This window comes from Talpa occidentalis, unplaced genomic scaffold, assembly GCF_014898055.3.
Source record: "Talpa occidentalis isolate TD23 unplaced genomic scaffold, MPIMG_talOcc4v2.1 talOcc4.9, whole genome shotgun sequence".
Classification (NCBI taxonomy): domain Eukaryota; kingdom Metazoa; phylum Chordata; class Mammalia; order Eulipotyphla; family Talpidae; genus Talpa; species Talpa occidentalis.
The window spans coordinates 7,695,101-7,713,155 of NW_023605305.1; the positions used below are offsets into that span (position 1 = coordinate 7,695,101).

The following is an 18,055-nucleotide window of genomic DNA, read 5'->3' on the forward strand; positions in this document are numbered from 1 at the left end:
AACAGTGGGGTCTCTGCCTGACATGCATAGGCCAGATCGTGGCAACGGGTCTTGGAGAAGAGAAATCAAAATCAGCTTTATTTTCAAATGAATTGGCAAAGAGGAGATAAACGCAGACCTGCCTTAAGAGAGGGAACGAGGTTATATAGGTCTGGGGGGCCAGGGTGGAGAACAAAAGATTTACCTTTTAATGGCTGAAACCAGATGACGGGGCAAAGAAATGTGGGCTTGGCTGAAGTTCATGGGCTGGTCAGGACAGTCTTTTGCTGGGGTGTGACGATCGCGGGAGTTCTGAGCGCCTCCCGGTGCACCCCTGCCTCGGGGTAGCACCCCTGCCCTGCCTTCTCAGTCCCTAGCCGGCCTTGGAGCTCTGCTCAAGGTCGTTTGCCTCTGCTGCTCAGGCTGTGTCTGATAAACCGCGTCTGTAAAAACAGGCCTCAAAGAGAAAGTGAGATAAATTCTTTATTTCCTTCTGGTGTACTTTAGAATCTAAGGCCCACGTAACCATTCAGCCTTGGTGCAGTATCACTCGAGATTCTAAGGATCTTTGTTTCCGTGCTAGCCTGGTGCTTGACTGAATGAAAGAGCAAGTGAATGAGTGAATGAACAAAACAGAATCAGACATAAGATTCTCATTTGTATGGACACATTTATTCCTGGCTTGGCCATAAATCCCTCAAAAGCAGAAATTCTGCCTCCTGTGTGGCTGGCACTGGGTATATGGGGTGGGGGCGGGGAAGGGGACCAGCGTCTTTAGGTCCAGAGTGGCGAGTAGGACACTGGGAAAGTAGGTGATGGGACACAGCCAGTCCGGTGCCCCCACTCCCTCCTCTGTACGAGCAAGGTCACTCCTCCTAGCACCCCCCAGGCTGCTGGGTACTTCGGAGGGTCTTCCTGTCTACCCCCCGCCTCAGATTGGGTCAGTTCTCAGCCGGCACTGACGATGGTGGGCCAACACCCAGGCACTTGTGTGTGTGACCCCGTGATCCTCTGAGTCTTCTGGGAGGTAGGTGCTGTCACCATCCGTATTTACAGGTGAGCAGAAATATAAAAGAAGCTAACACACACAGAGTCACCCAACTAGTAAGTAGAGAAGCTGGGGCTTGAGTGGGGGGACAGCCCAGCTGCCTGCAGGCGGAGAAAGAAGGTCCTGTTTAAAGAGACCTCTCCCCTCCGCCCCCAGACCTGTGCCCTCAGAGTCGAAAATTTGCCCGAAATAGATCAAGTTAAGCCCAAGTCTCTGCCATTGCTGGCCGTGATGGGGGACTGGAGGACAGTCGGCACCTCACTTCTGGGTTGATAGAGCACCCCATGTGTGGAGACACAAGCCGTGGCCACTCAGTTCTTGCCCTGCTCCTGGACACCCCCAGCTTCTTCCAGGCTTTTGGGGCAGGATGCGACATGGGAACCGGCATCACTTAGCACCTTTGGGTCTCTAGCAAGCTAAGCCCAGGGCCCCGGGCCAGCTCCCAGCTGGGAGTGCTCCCTCCCACTTGGCATTGGGTGAAGCTCAGTGCTGAGTTGAGTCAGTGCCCCAAGCACAGCAGGTGTCCACGGAGCCGCCACCCCCGCTCCTGCAGCCACCTGTGGCCCACTTCTGCCTGCCCATCCTTCCCACGCCCCGTCCTCCCCACTCTCTCGGCCCCTCTTATAGGCACCCACAAATATTTATTGAGCACCCTCTATGTGCCTAAGGGCTGTGGGCACCCGGGAGACAAAAGCAGCCGACTCCCCTCCCGTCAGCGGGGTGAGGGCGCAGCTAGATAATAAGCAAGTGTGTGCAGAACACACATGGCGTCAGAGGGGAACGGGGCTTCGGAAAACTAGTGTGCAGGGAAGGCAGCCAGGGTGAGCGCTCCGGGGACACGCCATTTTGGAGATGAAGAGGCAAAAAAGGCCTCTCCATGAAGGTTGGTGGTGAGCGTGTTCCTACTGCTGCAGGCTCCTTGTCACGCCCTCCCAGGCCACGTCTGCCAGTGGCCAGTCGAGCTCTGCCAGGTGGGCATCTCCACTCGGTGGGCATCTCTGTCGGGTGGGCATCTCTCCAAGGGGCATCTCCAGCACAGGGATGAGCCCAGCATGTCAGCTCTGTGCTGCCTGCACAAGGGTGTGTGGGCCCCAGATGACCCTGGGGCATATGTCAGGAAAGTCTTCTCCCTGGAAAAGGCACGGCACTTGCTCCTTGTTTCGGGGAGTGTGGGGTGCTGTCTGAAAGTTGCTGGCAACACAAAAGGGACAGACAGTGGCACGCTTTGTGTGCCTAGAGTTCGCTGTGCTTGGAGTGAGTTCTGAGGGGCCCTCTGTGAACGGGTGTGGTCAAGCCTTGATGACTTGGGGCTTCCCCCTCTTCCACAGGGGTACCTGGTGAGTCTGCAAACCGTTAGTATGGAGGTTCCAGGTTCCGAGCTTGCTGGGTGTGCCTGTCCAGGTCTGCCCCACTAACCCCCCCCCACCCCAGTCTGTGTTAGCAGTTTCCTGGCCACCGCGTCCCTCTGGCAGGCACAGGCCTCTCCATGGCGTGCCCACTTCCATCCACTTGTGTCCACTCATGTCCACTCAGCTGCTCTGTCCTCCTGCCTGGGCAGCATCCTGGTGCCCAATCTCCTCAAGACAGGTCACCTGGCTTAAATCCCTCTTCTTGTGTATTGCCGAGGACCCCGCGAAAGATGGGTCCTCCTGGAACCTTCAGTGCGACCTTACTTGGGAAAAGGGTCTTTGCAGAGGTGGCTGTGGTCTGGTAAGGGTCTCAAGGGAGGTCATCCTGGAAGCGCCCTTGGAAGAGAAGGGAAGAACATGGAGAGGACAGGAGTGGGCAGAGGCGGAGATTGAAGCAGGGCATCTTTTTCTGGCAACGCCCAAGCTGGAAGGGTTCTTTCCTAGAGCCTCCAGAAGGAGGTAGCACTGGCACACCCACATTTCCAGTTTCTGGCCTCCAGAATGGCAAGAGAACACTTTTCTGTTTTTTCCGGGCCCCTGGGTTGTGGTCATTGGTCAGGGCAGCCCCGGGAGACAAAGACAAGTGTCTTCTCGCTGCCGGTTAGAGAAAGCTGACTCCACTGCACAGAACCTGGCCTGCCCCCGAGCTGGCTTCCACTCCTGGGAAGTCAGGGCTGTTTGCTGCCTCAAGCCCTTTGCATTGGCTACTATCCCTTCCAGAACATTCTTCCTCTCTCAGCACGTTCAGCTTCTTCTCCGTCAATGATGTCTTGAAGAGACCTTTCCAGACCCCTCCCCCCAAAACACCACTCCCCAGGGATTCCCTCCTGTTCCTGTCCTGCACAAGCTGACTTTCCTGCATGTTTAGGTCATCGGTTTGTCCTGTGTCACCCTGCTCTGCAGTGTCCCCTAAAAACCCAATCAGTCTCGACAACACCAGCTCCCAGCAGCTGGTGCAGTGCCCAGCGCACAGTCAGCCCACAGTGTGCTTATGCTGCATTAGTAAATATAAGACTCTTTGTCAATAAGGGCACGGCCAAGTCCTGCTCACTTTGTTCTTGACCCTCAGGATGATTTCTTGCTTTAAAGCAATTTTTGCAGCTACCATGACCTCATTTATTTTATACAATTGAGTTCAACTCTTGATGTGCTGGGGGATACCCGATAGTCCCCATAAACCATTCATGTAAACCTTCCTCTGGGTGTGATCATTAGAACCAAAACTGGCTTCTCTTAGGAGCAGTGAGCTCTCTGTCCATGGGGGCATGCAAGTTTTTGCATATGCTGACTTGTTTGGTCATCATGATTTCCACGGACCTAGTGCAGTTTCTTCCCTCTGCTGCGCACCTCTATCCCCTCACCTGCAAATTCCCCGCCCCTCTCCCTTTTCCGGGCATCCCTCTGAGCCTTTCAGCGAGACAAATCAAAGTCCATCTGAGAAATCTGTGTGCTTCCACTGACACGTATAATTTTACAGGATGAGAGTTTATCAGACCTGAATGTATATTTAGTGACAGGCTTGGCTAATCTTTAATCTAATTACACTTATTAACATTTAAATGTATAATCATTAATATATCTGGGCATGGCGGTCTAAATATTTTATAGAGATCTTAATTACAGGAGACGTCCAGTCTTGCCATAAAATTCGTGTGCCCCGACAATTAAGGGGGTGGTGTCAGGTAGCTCGGGGCCCCGTCCAGAGTGGCAGCGAGAACCTGCTATTTGCAGGGGGGCGGCAGTGGCGGGGCCTCCAGTTTTCTGGCGACACCCCAGACACAGCAGCTGACCATTAGGGAACATGAAGAAATTGGACCACACCTATTTCTTCTGGAAAGGGGAAGGGAATGAAAGATACCATCACAAAACTCAAAAATCATTTTTGCTGCCAAGAGTTCATCTGAGAATGTGGCCCAGGTCTGTAGCCTCAGCAGCTGGTTAACATTTGATGCCAGGAATAGGCCTGTCCCCCCAGACTGCACAGCTGGGTACCCACAGCCCCCAGCAGCTGTCCCCTCATAGTGGCAGCTGTTCTCACACCTTGAAGCCTTCCAAAATTAAGGCTCATCTTAGCACTTCTCAGCCCTGATTGTACCCTCGCCGCAGGGGAGGCAGATCAAGACTCCTGCTGAGTCCCACGGTCCATGATCCACGTAAACTCAGCATCCTGAGTCCGCGAGGTGGCCCAGCAGGTCCCCAAGGAGGACAGAGGCCACTGGGCTCCTCACCAATCACGCCAAGGCCAGCGTCCACCTGGCCGTGCTGCACCGGCCACCTGCTCCTGCCACTTAGCATCTGGGTCAGCCTCACTCATCTTTGCCTCAGTTTCCTCATTTGTAAACTGGGGGCATGAAGAAAACATTTGGTGAAAACGTAGAAAGCATGGAACAGTCCCTGACTCCTGGTAAACGCTATGTAAATAACACTCAGTTGCTGCTGCTGCTGTTGTCACTGTCATATCACCACTGCCATTGTCACTGTCATCACCACCATTGTCACCACCACCACCATTTCCACATTGTCATGTCATCACCACCAGCATCACCATCACCGTCACCACCACCAGCATCACCATCACTGTCATCACCACCACCAGCATCACCACCATCATTGTCAACTGTTATCACTACCATCATCCCCATCATCAGGGCTGGGAAGGCCCAGCTGCCACCATGTGACACCATCTGGGCACCTTCATGGAAGCCTCTCCTTAACCCTCACTATAGTCGCATGTGGAAGATGCCTCTTTCTTTGTGCAGGAAGGAGTTGAACTTTGAACCCAGGACCAACCTCAAGGTCATGTTCCGCCCCAGGAGTCATGCAGAATTCACAGCGAGGGCAGCTGCTCCCCTGGTCTATACCTAGTGCTGGGCATCCCCTGGTGAGGGCCACTTGCCCCCAGCTGACAAAAGCTGGTACGTACTGAGTATGCCCCGTGCCAGACGCCAGCTGAGGGGGATGTGTGTATAAAGCCAGTCCTAGGAGGCAGGCGTTATTTTTACAGCTTTTTATTGAACTACAACATACATACCGGAAAGGCCCAGGCTACGGCTTGGTGAATGGTCACAAAATGAACACACCTGTGTGGCACCAGCACCCAGATAACCTCCCTCCCGCTCCCCCTTCACGGGGCCAAGCAAGCTCCATCCTCTTGTCTGAGAATGACCTCATTTGGCAACATGAACCTTTAAAAATAGTCCTCATTGTGTGGGGGCGGGGGGAGTGACTGATACTGTGTTTCCAGAAATCTCCACCCCCACCCCACCCCCAAATCTAGGGAATGTCAGTATTCAAGGCCCATCCCCTGCCACTATTTTTAGTGGTGATTCGGAGGAAGGAAGACTTTTCCTGGACTCGCCTTCAATGGCTGGAAAACAAACACCAGCCCCTTCCCACCTCCACCCTCCCACTTCCCTCGACAGGAAGTGGCGCCAGACTCCACACCCCAGGGCTTCCAGGTGAGCCGTGGGCGCTTCGGAGCCGAGGGGTGGGCTGCAGGGTGTCCCCAGCCCTGATGAGGCCATGCACAGGCTGCGCAGGCCCCCGGCCCCTGCAGCCCTTCCTATTACACTTACCATGGGTTTCTAAGTCCCAGAGGATTGGCGGGGGGGGGGGGGGGGGGGGTCTGGCTTGGCCCTTCCCATCGGAAGTGTTCCGGGCATCTGTGATTAGGCGGACTCTGCAGATGGCTGATGAAGCCACGTGTCCCCTCTTCCCATCCCCACCTTGCCCAGCCTCCAAGATGGCCCTGGACCCAGTGGTCTCACAGCCTCAGACCCCAGGCAGGGTGCTCCGTGCTCTCCGGGAAGGCTCTCACTTAGAAAACATCCCAGCCACCATTGGCAGGTTGGGATTTAGGGAGATGGTAGTTGGGGAGGAGATTGGAGGGCATGGGATGGGGTGACAGATGGGTGGCCCTTAGGGATCACTGCAGGGACTTCGTGTTCACTCTTGAATGAGGGGGAGCCATAGGAGAGGCAGGGAGGGACCCGACTTGGGGAACCCTTTCTCTCCAAGTTGATACTGACGGGAGGGTTTGGACACCAGCCAGGAGGGTTCTGTATGATGCAGACACCAGATGGTGGTGACCAGGATCAGATGATGACAGAGAAGTGGTGAGAAGCGGCCAGATTCTGGGAACTCGCTGAGGGTAGAGCTGACCTGAACAGCTCATGAGTTGGGTGTGGGGCGTGAGAGAAGTAGACTCAGGGAAGATTCTGGAGTCTGGGGCCAGAGGAACTGAGGTCACTGTGAACTGTGCGTGGGGAGACTAGGAGGGGAACATTGTTGGGGACTTGCTCTGGGAGGTGCTAATTTGCAGACACCCCACAGAGGCCTGGGGAGGCCCTTGGCTCTGGTTGGCGGTCAGGGACCAGGTCCATCTGGAGGTGGCCAGCCAGGAGGCGTCAGTACAGGGTGGGATTTAAAGCTATCTGAATAGGCGGACTCCAAAGAGGTTACTCAGAAGGTGAAAAGAGACGTGAACCTGTTCGTCTTTTTTTTTTTTAAGATTTATTTGTACAAGAACCGGGGTACAGGCCAGAGGCGTGGGAGGGTGAGAGGATTCACCAGAGACAGGCAACAGAGCGGGGAACAGAACAGGCAGACTGATGAAATACACTGCTGAGGGGAGCAGTGGGCAAGACAGGAGGGGTCTGCTCGCCCTGTGGGTTGCTCCGAGACTGGCGGGGGTGGGGATTGAACCAGCACTGCAGAGGCTGCGGACAGCTTCATAGTGCCGCACTCAACCGCCTGTGCTGCCAGGGAGGCGCTGTTCAGCATCATTTTCAGTAAGGGGGTTGAGGTGAAAACCACAGCAAAATACTGTCTCATACCATGAGAATGGCACCTGTTACAAAGGCTCCCAACCACAAATCCTCAGAGAACAAGGACACTGTTACACCGTTGGTCAGAATGTAAACGGGTGCAGTCATTTTGGGAAATGATCAAGAACTGCTTTATAAAGCTAATGGCAATACCATATGACCTGGTCATTCCACTCGGGCATCGACTCAAAAAACGACGTGTTCCACAGCATTTATTACAAGATTTTCTACAATAGTGAGAGTGCAGACACAACCGGAGGGCCACAGATAGAGACTGGGTTAAGAAGGTGTAGTATAGCCACACGATGGAATACTATATAGCCATAAAGAATGATGAAATGTTTCCATTTACAGCAAAATGGAAGGAGCTCAAGGGGATTATAGGCATTGAAGCAAGTCAGGAGACAAAGACAAATATTGGATATTTTCTTATATGCATGAATAAGACAAGAAGTAATGATGGATGGGTTGATAAAGTGATATAACTAAACTAGCAGATACTCAAACAAATAAGGTTTCTGAGGTTCAGAGGAAGGAGAGAGGGATAAAGGACAAAAAATGTGTGAGGGATGGATGGGGGCTGGGCGGGGTGGGGGCAGATCTGGAAGAACACATGTATCAATAGCCAAGAAAAAATTAGATCTCTATATATAATATCAGTAAACTTTCTATCAACCAAGAAAAGGATCAAATGGAATCTGATGTATATAACAGTCTTCACATAGACAGCTGTGGAAACAATATAGATCAATGAGTAAGCTGGGAGGCAGGGTGAGCCTGACCAGGACTTGGTGGGGAAGAGGGTGGAGGCCTTGACTGCTGAGGTCAGAGGTGAGGAGAGGTGGGCAAAGGCCGAGACAAGCAGCCAGAGACGAAACCAGGAAGGCGGGTAAGGAAGGCGTCACCTGTGCCAATGGGGCACCACAGATAAGGATGAGGTCTCAGGGAGCCAGTGGGGGTGGGGGGCAGAAAGGGAGGCGCGAGGGTGCATAATCTTTTAGAGAAGTTCTCCAAAAGGAGGAAGAAAAGTGGAATATATAGCCAGGAGGCAAAGCGGGCCCAGCGCAGGTTTTCTGTTCAAGATGTGGGAATCTTGTATTCCTGGGACGCTGGGAATATCCCAGTACAGGGTCCGGCCGGGTGCAGGGAGTGTGGTGCCCAGTGCAGATCTGCTCACAGGGACCCCCGGCTGGGCAGGGGGAGCCAGCAGGGATGGCACAGTAGTGACCAGGCTGCAGGCAGGGGACCCCCAGGGGGTACCTGGTCACTGCACACCCAGATACTGGGTCTCACCTGGGTGGGTTCACCCTGGCCCTGAGCACCTTCCAATTCTATAGGTGCACAGTCTAGATGCTGAGGATACAGGAGTGACCAGGGCCCACCAGATCCCTGTCCCCGGAAAGCTTGTATTGCTGGTTGGGCGGGGAGGGGAGGTATCATAAGTAAACTCAGTATCCCTTCGCTTGCCTTTATCCATTGAGGGAAATAAAGCCTAAATCTGTGTTCTCACCTTTAAACGTGCAGGTGGAGTTTTAGTGCCGCCATGTCAGCAACATGAAGGGACTGGTTTCCCATCAGTTTAGACAATTGCTCCTCACTCATGGTTACATGGGGTTGACCTTGGTTTCTTGGCACGTGGTGGTAACTGGCGCAGCACTGAGCCAGCCGCAGCTCACCACACCACTCTCAAACATGCCAGCTCTGATCAGTCAGCGACGGCATCCGCATCCCCAGCGGCAGCAGATCTGGAATCTGCCACTGTCCTCCCATGCCGTGGCAGACATCCCCAATCAACCCATGGTCCTCGCGGGCCTGGTTGACTAGTCATGTCTGCATGACTACAGAACTGGGAGCGCAGGCGCTGTGTTCCAGGTGTTTGCTTTTCCTACTCCAGCAGGAGGTTCGACAGGTTGAACTTTCTAGGCTGCACTGGCAGAGGGACTCTGAGGACCATGGGCCTGAACATCTAAAGGACTGGCCTTAAGTGCTAGTTCTCCCGCTCACTGGCAGTGTCAGCTGGTTGACCCACTTCACCTTGGAGGGAAAAGAAAAAGGGAGTTTGCATTCGTGGGGAACAGAGCCCCTCTCCCCCCGCCAGGCCAGTCCCTGGCCTCCCAGCCAGGTCACTGTGCTACCAGGTCCAGCTCGGCAGGTGCAGTTGCTACTTGTCCAAGTCCTTGTTTGACTTTCCTTTCTTACCTGAGTGACACATGATGGGGCAAGAGCCCGTGGACCTTTGTAAAGGAGGTTGAACCCTGACCCGTTCTGAACTCGCCTGGCTCATCTTCCAAACAGGAAAAACCAAACTAAACCGGTGCTTGCTTGTCCCGGGGCCATAAGTCTGTGGGCCTTTCACCTGCCACCTGAGGGGCTTCAGTTTCCTCCTCCCACCTTGGAACCCAGCCTGTCACCCACAGAACCTGTATCTCTGAGGCCTCCTGGAGCCTGACCTCACGCCCGGCAGCCAGGGCGCGTGGGAAGACAGGACGGGAGGCTGACGTTTAGTGAGCACGTCCTGACTGCCTCCCGCCAAGCCCCCAGCGGGGCCGTGTCACCCACGCCTTGCAGGGCGGGAGGAACCTGCTCGGGGAGCGTGCCTCCAGCTGACGAGGGGTAAATCCCACTGGACTCTGAAGCTGTGTCTTTCTGAGGTTCTTCTTCCCAAAATGCTCACGGTCTGCATTTCACATTGACGTGGAGGTCCGTTCAGAGATGGCTGAACCTTCCCCTGCCACAGCTGAGGAAACCGAGGCCTCATTAAGCTTTGACAGGTGGACTCCACCTCCACTGCTTTTCCCCTGCAGGAGATCTACAGTCCCCTTTCCCTCGCTGGGCCTCAGTTTACCATCTGCACGGGAAGTTGAACTGAAGGAACTCGGAGAACTTGCCAGGCCTTTCTGGCTTGTTGAATGGAAGAGAAAAGGGGGGACCCCTGCTGGCAGCGGCTGGGATAGTCAGACCCAGGCTAAGGTCCCCTCCCCACCATTTGTTAGGGCCGCACCAGGCTGGAAAGTTTTACAAGGGCTCTTGGCCTCCGACCATTCAGACCCAGCCCTGCAGCCAGATCAGACTGATGGGAAATGTGATGGGGAGACTGGGGATCCTGGGCATTGGGGGAGCAGGGTGTTGGGGGGTGTGGCCATGGCTGATACAGAGGATTCCTTAAGAACTGCTGAGACACACGCACGCGCACACACACACACTCACTCCTTCTAGCAGGCACGGAGCAGTCATGGGGTATGCACAAGAATGTCAAACCGCCTTTGAAGGAAACCTCAGCCAGCCCCGTGGGGCTGTGAGGCAGTTGCCGAAAGAGCATTTTTCTGCAGCGGAAGTAACTGGGGTGCATTTGGGGACCATCGCTGGTTCCATGGTTTGATGCAGGTTGTGCTGCTCACAACAAAGTATTTTTTCCCAGTAGGGCTGATGCAGGTGTGTGGGGGGGGTCAAGGTCAGACCTCATGGAGGCCAGTCAAGGATCAGCAGCTTGAGCTGTGTGGTCTTGCTGAGGGGCCTCAGTTTCGGGGCAGCCCCACCCCCGCACAGGGTCCCAAGGAGCAGGTGAGGCCCACCAGGTGTGCAGGGTTGGGTGGGGGTTGGTGACTTTGGAGGCAGCTGAGCAGCCAGGTGGGTGCCAGGAGCCGAGGGGCACTGCCACTCAGGACTTGGCAAGTTCCTTTGTCTCCCAGGGTGCCATTTCCTTGTCTGATGTGGAACGACTTCATAAAGTGATATGAGGATTAAGTGACAAGAACCCATAGGGGCCCCAGACAGGGCTGACACGTGTGCAATGTCCCTCTTGAAATTGTCTTAGTATCTAGGAAACAGGCAGAGAAGTGACCCTCACGTGGTCTCAGAGCCAGGGTCAAACCCAGATGCCCGGACCCCAGACAGCACCCGGGCAGGCACCCTGTGTGGGGTTGGGCCTGGCAGGTGTGCGAATGGTCTCTCACCTTTCGAGATGGTCAGGGCAAAGTCTCCTAGGGCCTTGGAGGCCAGAGGAAGCTCGCAGAGCCAACGCACTCACGCTGGGGACACTGAGACTCAGAGGGGGGCGGGCCGGGAGTCTGGTCTCTCACTCCCCAGCGAGGGTCTCCTGTGTGTGTTGCCTTCGTGGGTTAGAAGAAACCCTCGCATGCCCAGGGTGCCCTATAGATCCCCCCTTTCCAGGCCCACAGCCCCCCGAAGCTCGGAGTCAAGAATCAGCCTGTCCTGCCCTCCTTGTAGCTGTGGCCTCGCAGCACCGGCCTTGAGGAGAGGTCAGCTCTGCCCAGGGAGGGGGAGAGGGACAACTGCACAGCCCCTCTCTGGTCCCACCTTCGCAGAGGTTAAGCAGGGCTGGTGGGGCCACCCTGTCCCCCATCTGGGCCAGGGGCTGTGGCAGCCTCAGCCAGGAAAGGGTTTGCTGCGGAGAAGCCCACCCCAGAAACCTGAGCAAAGGCGCATCCTCAGAGAACTGAGGCGGGGTCACACTTCTGTCAGGCGTGCCCCTGTCAGGCCTGCCCCCTTCTCTGAGTCGGAAAACTCAGCCCTCCCCGCACAGCCTCCCCTGTACCCAGAGCCCCTGCATTCCCGGAGCCTGGCAGGTTGCTTCCGTGATCCTGCAGGGTCCCGGTGTGACATCACCGTCTCCATGGCAGCATTCAGTGGCCTGGCTGCTGGCAAGGCTGCCTGGCGAGGCCGTGTGGCTGGGAAAGCGAACAGGGCCCTGGGAAGCCACGGCCAACCCCGGACTCCTGCGGCTGGGCCCTGAGAGACAGCGTGCCGCGCGGGCCTGGGCTCAGTGGCGTTGGGAAGGCTGAGAACACCACAACAGGCTCCCGGCGGAGAAGCAGCTCGGCTGTGACGAAGGAACAGGACGACGTGTCCCTTGTGCCTTCTTCATGGCCGTGTGTGTGCCGTCCAGTTGTTTCTAGGGGCCTGTCGTGCCAAGCTCCTTGTTTATTAAGGAGTTTTGAGACCGGCCCCCTTCTGGGGGGCCCCATCTGATGGGGGCAGCACAGCACCACGCTGCTTGGAAAGGTGCAGGCTCTGTGGGAGACATCCCCACTTCCCTCCCTCTAGCCCTGATTGGAGCCCCCAAGGCAGCCAGGTCTGCCCCTCTGAGGGGTTCTTGAGCAGGTATGGACATGTCTGCTCTGTTAGGCCAGACAGACCACCCAAGCTTGCTTGCACCCCAGTTCTGTGGGGGCCTTGCTCCTTGTTTCTAAGTGACCTTTCCTTGGTTTCATCCCCAGAGACTCAGCTGGTGTGTTCTGGGTCTGCAGCCTGGGGATCCCGAGGGAGGAAGCATGAAGACAGGCCTTTTGCGGTGGGCAGCCACACAGCCTTGCTGTGTCAGTGAGGAACTCGGGCTGCACGTAACTGGAATCCCATGAACAGTGGGGTTTGTTTATCTCCTGTCATAAGGAGTCGTGGGCTGGCTGGTGCCATAAGGGGTCCAGGCCCCTCTGTCTCCTGTACTCAGCTTGTATCTCCATCCCTGTGCTCACAAAACAGCTGCTGTGCCTCAGGCCATCACATCCACGTTCCCAGTAGGGAAACACTGGTGGGGGAGAGTTGTAATGTACTGTGACCTGCTTGGAAAGGTGCAGGCTATGTGGAAGTACGTTCAGGAAGCATTGGATTTTTCAGTAGACTTCAGAGTGCATCACAGTGGCCAGAACTGTCACGTGCCCCTTCTAGTTGCCAGGGAGCTTGGGAAGTTAGCTGAGCACACACAAAATCGAGGTTCTCTTAGTAGGGAGGAGGCTAGATAGAGATCAGTGTCATCCAGGTGTGTCGGCCACACAAAAGGTAGGGACTGTCAAGTTCATACCTGTGTCCCTCCCAGCCACTTGGCACACAGGGGCACTTAGTGGAAAAGTTTGGGGGTGCGCTCGCTCTTCTCTTAGGGGGGCTACTTATCCGATGACAAGTTTGCCCTTGTTCTCAGGAAGCCCCTGGTCAAGTAGAGGAGGTGTAGCTCCCGGCCCACCACCAAGGGCACGGATACATGGAGACGTGAGCTGCTTATACACTCCCACGGCGGTGGGCGGGCCGGTAGCTCGCAGCCTCTGCAGCGCGTGCCAGGACAGAGCAGTGAGACGCCCCGGAGGCCCGCAAGAGGATGCCCCTCTCCAAGGCCAACTGGTCAAAGGGAAGAAAGGCCTAGGAATGCTCTGAAGGGGAGGCAGTGCCCCCCTCAGAGCCCCCAGTCACCCAGAGCAAAGTCTGGAATTCGGTTTTCATCCCAGTGGGCTGATGAGGCAAATCAGAGCCCAAGGGAGTTACATTTCCAACCAAAGGGCAAAGGCATGACTCCCCAGGGGAGCATGTGTGCTCCGGGGGAGGGGGTCTGCCCAGGCTCCCCTGGGAAGTCCCAGAGGTAGCCTTGCTTGGGCCAGTGGCCTGACAGGAGACTCTCCCCTCACCAGTGTTTGCCTTGGTTCCCATGCCCATCCTCCTGAGACCCAGAGCCAGCTCTGCCCTTGCTGGCCCTGCGGCCTTCCCGCCTCTACAGTGCGGTGATCAGAATCGCTCACCTCTCCTGGGTGCAGCCAGACGTACTGAACATGTGCAATGGAAATTCCACTCCCTCCGCTGACAGCTGAGCTCCTGCACTTCTGGAGATTCTTTCTGGCCAGGTTACATCTTCACATGCTGGGTTTTCTTAAAATGAGGTTCACCGGTAACGTGGCCGCACCATCCAGGTATAGGGCACAGCCAGCTCTGCCCCTGCCCTCCCCCAGGCTCTGCTGTCCTGGCCCTTTAAGGTTCCAGCCCAGCAGGCCTGGAATTCAGCCCTGTGACCTAAGTTGCTCCTCAGCCAAGCTGACCAGGAAGAGAAGGCCCAGCTGTGGGAGTCAGGGAAGCTCAAAGCTGGAATTTAAAGGGCCGCTAGAGACTGGGGGTCCCCACTGCTTGGGTCTCCCCATGGCTCCTTGCACAGGATGACCTGACTCCAGCCAGCCTGCCTCCACCCTTTTGCCCCAGAGGAGGCGGGGCAAAGGGCAGGAGGATGAAGAAGGACCCCCGGCAGGGACCAAAGGAGCCAGCTAATGTTGGGCACCGGGCCAGGAGTCCAGGATCCTTAGTTCTTCTGCCTGGCCTCAGCAGAGACACATTCACTGGCTGTTTGCAAGGGGAACACTGAGGATGGGGTGGGGGGCACAGCCACAGGCCCACCCCACATCTAGCCCTCAGCTCGTCATGGGGCCAGGCCCTCTGAGGGCTTTGCCGTGGAGGCAGCTTAGAGAGGGTGACGTGTGTGGGCTTTGGCGTCAAGTGTGGCTGTGTGACTTTGGGCAAATGGCTTAACCACTCTGTGCCTACTCAGGATAAAGGCTTCCAGAACTGAAGAGTTGTTCTTCTTCACTTGCCCAGCCTCCACAATTCCAGGCACAAGGAGCCCTTGAGTTGGGGGTGAGCCTCACAGAACCCCTCGGTGATGGTCTGCAGGCAGGGGAAGATTTCAGGGGCCTCTGGAGGAATCACAGTGCCTTGCCAGGAGATGGGCATGTGACACTGTGTGTGTGTGTGTGTGTAACAGCTTTATTAAGATATAACTCATAACCACACAATTCACCCATTTATAGTGTACACTTGAGTGGTTTTTATTATATTCCCAGAGTTGCACATCCATCACCACAGTCAATATTGGAACATTTCATCACCTCATGAAGAAACTCGGTGCCCTTCTAGCCGCACCGTGCATCCGAGCCCTGCTTCCCATCTGCATAGATTTCCCTCTGTGAGTGCATCATGGAGAGGGAACCCCACATAGGGAGAACTTTCATAACTGGCTGCTTTGACTCAGCATTTATTCTCCAGGTCCGTGTGTGCTGAGCTCGAATCGTTGCTTCTCTCTTTGGCTGATGAAATAGTCCATTGTATGGACAGTGACTCCATTTTTTAAAATTCATTCTTCTGTTGGTGGATGTCTGAACTGCTTCACCTAGATGGGGAACTTCTGGGTCAGAGAGGAATCTCTCAACTTTAATCACTTGAAAAACCATCAGGCTGATTTCCACCACGACTGTACCCCTTTCCGTTCCCACCAGCAGGTCCCATGGCTATGCCAACATTTAGTACTGTCTTCTTTTTATTTTAGCCATTCTGGGGAGCGTGAAATGGAATCTCATGGTGGTTTGGACTTGCATTTTCCTGATGACAGTGACATCAAGTACTTTTTCATGCAGTTATTGGCCATGTCCTGAAGAAAGGTCTACTCAGGTCTTTTGGCTTATTTTTCGCTGGGTTATCTTGTCTTTTTACTACTGAGCTGTAAGAGTTCTTTCTATATTCTAGGTACAGGTCTTGATCAGATACATGGTTTACAAATATTTTCTCCCACTCCCTGGGTTATCTTTTTACTTTCTGGATGGTGTCTTTTTGAAGCAAAAAGATTGTCATAGGGATGAGGTCCAGTTTGTCTGTCTTTTCTTATGTTGGTCATACTCAGGGTGTCACATCTGGCTGTACGTTTTTGATCAGTCATTTCCCTGTGGAGACAATGGGGAAGGGATGGCATGAGGGCTAAGCTGAGCCATGGATGGGTCAGTGGCCCCTGGGGAGTCAGGGACGTCATCAGTTCCCTGTCCTCAGGGGTCAGGCACTCACCAGGCCTCACTAACCGATGCAGGCTGAGAAAGACATTCAATCAAGGACTTGCACCCCTGAGCGGATCATTAAAACTGAAAAGTGAGTTTAGGCCCCTTGAGACAGAGGGGCCCTGGGTTCAAGTCCTGGGAATGCCTCTCAGTGATGTGGAGCTTGGGAGAGAAACGTCATCTTTCTCAAGTTTCTCATCTCTAGAAAGATGTTTCCTCCTGTGGGGAAAGTGGATAGAGGTGGTGCCCCTTCTTCCATCCGGGCATCTGGAGGAGGCAGCCAGGAGCTCAGGCACTGACGGGCTCTTGTGTTCCCCAGCCATGAAAGCCGACCGGAAGCGCCTGAAGGGAGAGAAGACCGACCTGGTGAGCCAGATGCAGCAGCTGTATGCCACGCTGGAGAGCCGCGAGGAGCAGCTCCGGGACTTCATTCGCAACTACGAGCAGCACCGCAAGGTCAGGCCGTCATCCCTTTGCGGTCCCTTTCCTTCCCCTCCCCTCACCTGCAGGCCCAGGTCTGGCCTCCGGAACCCCCAGAACACAGACGCATGTCACACTGGGCGCATGTCACACTGGGCTCATTTGGGAAGGCCCACACACACCTGGCGCAGGTGTAGAACTCCTGGCACAACTCCTGCTAGGGTGGGGTGGGTCGGACATCGTCCCTGCCTCCTGGATAACAAGCCTAGATGGCTTAGCCCAGTCGGCAACAGTGGATTTGGGGTTTAACTGACCCAAGTTCGATCCCAGCTCCTCCTGTGTGTGCCCTCAGGCATCTCTCTTCCCCTCCCAGAGCTTCCTCAGTTCCATGGCGCAGACTTGGCAGAGCTGTGATAGGCTGTTTGAGACAGTAAGACAATGAGCTCAGCAGGGCACATAGCAAGTGCTCGGTGAATGTTAGCTGTGTGTCTTATTAGTAACACCTTAACAAAAGCGGAGAGGGACTGGGAAGCATCTGGAACGCAGGGAGAGAGTCTAGGAAGACTTCCCAGAGGAGGTGACACATGCACTGGGCACTGTGAGGTGAGTAGGCGTTGATGGTCAGATGACTGAGGAATTTCTTCAAGAAATAAAGTCTAGCGTATGTGGGTGGACGTACCAAGAAAGGTACCGAAACCAAAAGAAAAAGCCATCCCCCCAACCAGGCAGGTCTAGGGAGCCACAGGGCTGCGAGAACACCTGGGACCCTCTGATGTGCAGAAACTGTTTTTCGAGGAGTGAGCCCCAATGATGAGCTGTGACCAAGGTCCCCAGGTACAGGGGAGTGGGCATTTCTGGCAGCTGGAAACATCTTTGGCCGTGAGGTTTGAGTGGCTCTCGGGACGGAGGATGGCCAGGTGGCCACGTGCCTTTGCGGGGGTGGCTTCTCAGCGGGACCTCAGACGCCAGATTCTCAGAGCCCTAATGTGAATGTGAATGCTCAGGCACACAGTCCACTTCCCAGTGCCCCTCCCAGCACTGGCCTCCGAGCCTGGCCTCCCACGTACGCCTCAGTCCAAGTTCAGAGGAACAAATGAGTTATTTCCACTGTTGACTGTTCACAAGCCGCCCAAGGCAGGGGACAGAAAAGGGGTCATGGCCGTCCCCACAAGGTGTGGGTGGCTTGCTGGACATTCCAGCAGCCACCCCCGGGTTTGAGAGCTGTCACTTGGCCGTGTCTTTCAATGGGGCTTGTGCTCATAACCGTGCTCTTGCTTGGGAATGGAATTCCCCAGGGGAGCCACTGTCCCAGCGCCTCTCCATTAGAGTCACAGGTACCGGGGGGCATTCCCCACGTCCAGCCAGAGTGGAGCTGGATCAGCAGAAGCTTTGTAAGTGGGGTGGCCATGGGCAGCCCTTGGTGCCACAGCTGAGCTGCAGGTGTCACTGTTACAGAAAGAATCCCAGTGCCCACCCACAGCACCTTCAGAGTCACCCTAGAACATGGAGTTTGGAAAAGATCAACCTCCTTTTTTAAAATTTACTGTCTTAAATTACTATCCTATACTTGCAAGAGCCGGCATCATGGCACCCTTGTTGCTAGCGCTTGATTTTTCACCCTTACTAGACCTAACCTCACCTCCCAGGTGGCAGGACTGAGGCTGGGAAGGGTCAGATGACTGAGTGGCTTGTTTTGAGTTAATCTGGAGAAGCAAATCCACATGCCCTGGTTTATTCTGCTCCCGCCAAGATCTTGCAATTGGCTTGCAAAAATAACTTGCA

At 55.0% G+C, this 18,055-nt stretch overlaps 1 protein-coding gene across 6 annotated transcripts in view; it reads left to right on the top strand.

Moving 5' to 3' along the window:
- The window catches only part of KAZN (kazrin, periplakin interacting protein), a 353,192-nt gene that overhangs the window by 288,515 nt on the left and 46,622 nt on the right, over positions 1-18,055 (top strand). For 5 of the 6 annotated variants that reach the window (XM_054691610.1, XM_054691611.1, XM_054691613.1 and 2 more), the window contains exon 3: positions 16,173-16,309. In XM_054691610.1, the coding sequence (XP_054547585.1) occupies positions 16,173-16,309 (137 nt within the window). Of the gene's footprint in view, positions 1-738; positions 5,895-16,172; positions 16,310-18,055 lie in introns of those variants that run through there. The other variant, XM_054691612.1, reaches the window with a different exon arrangement.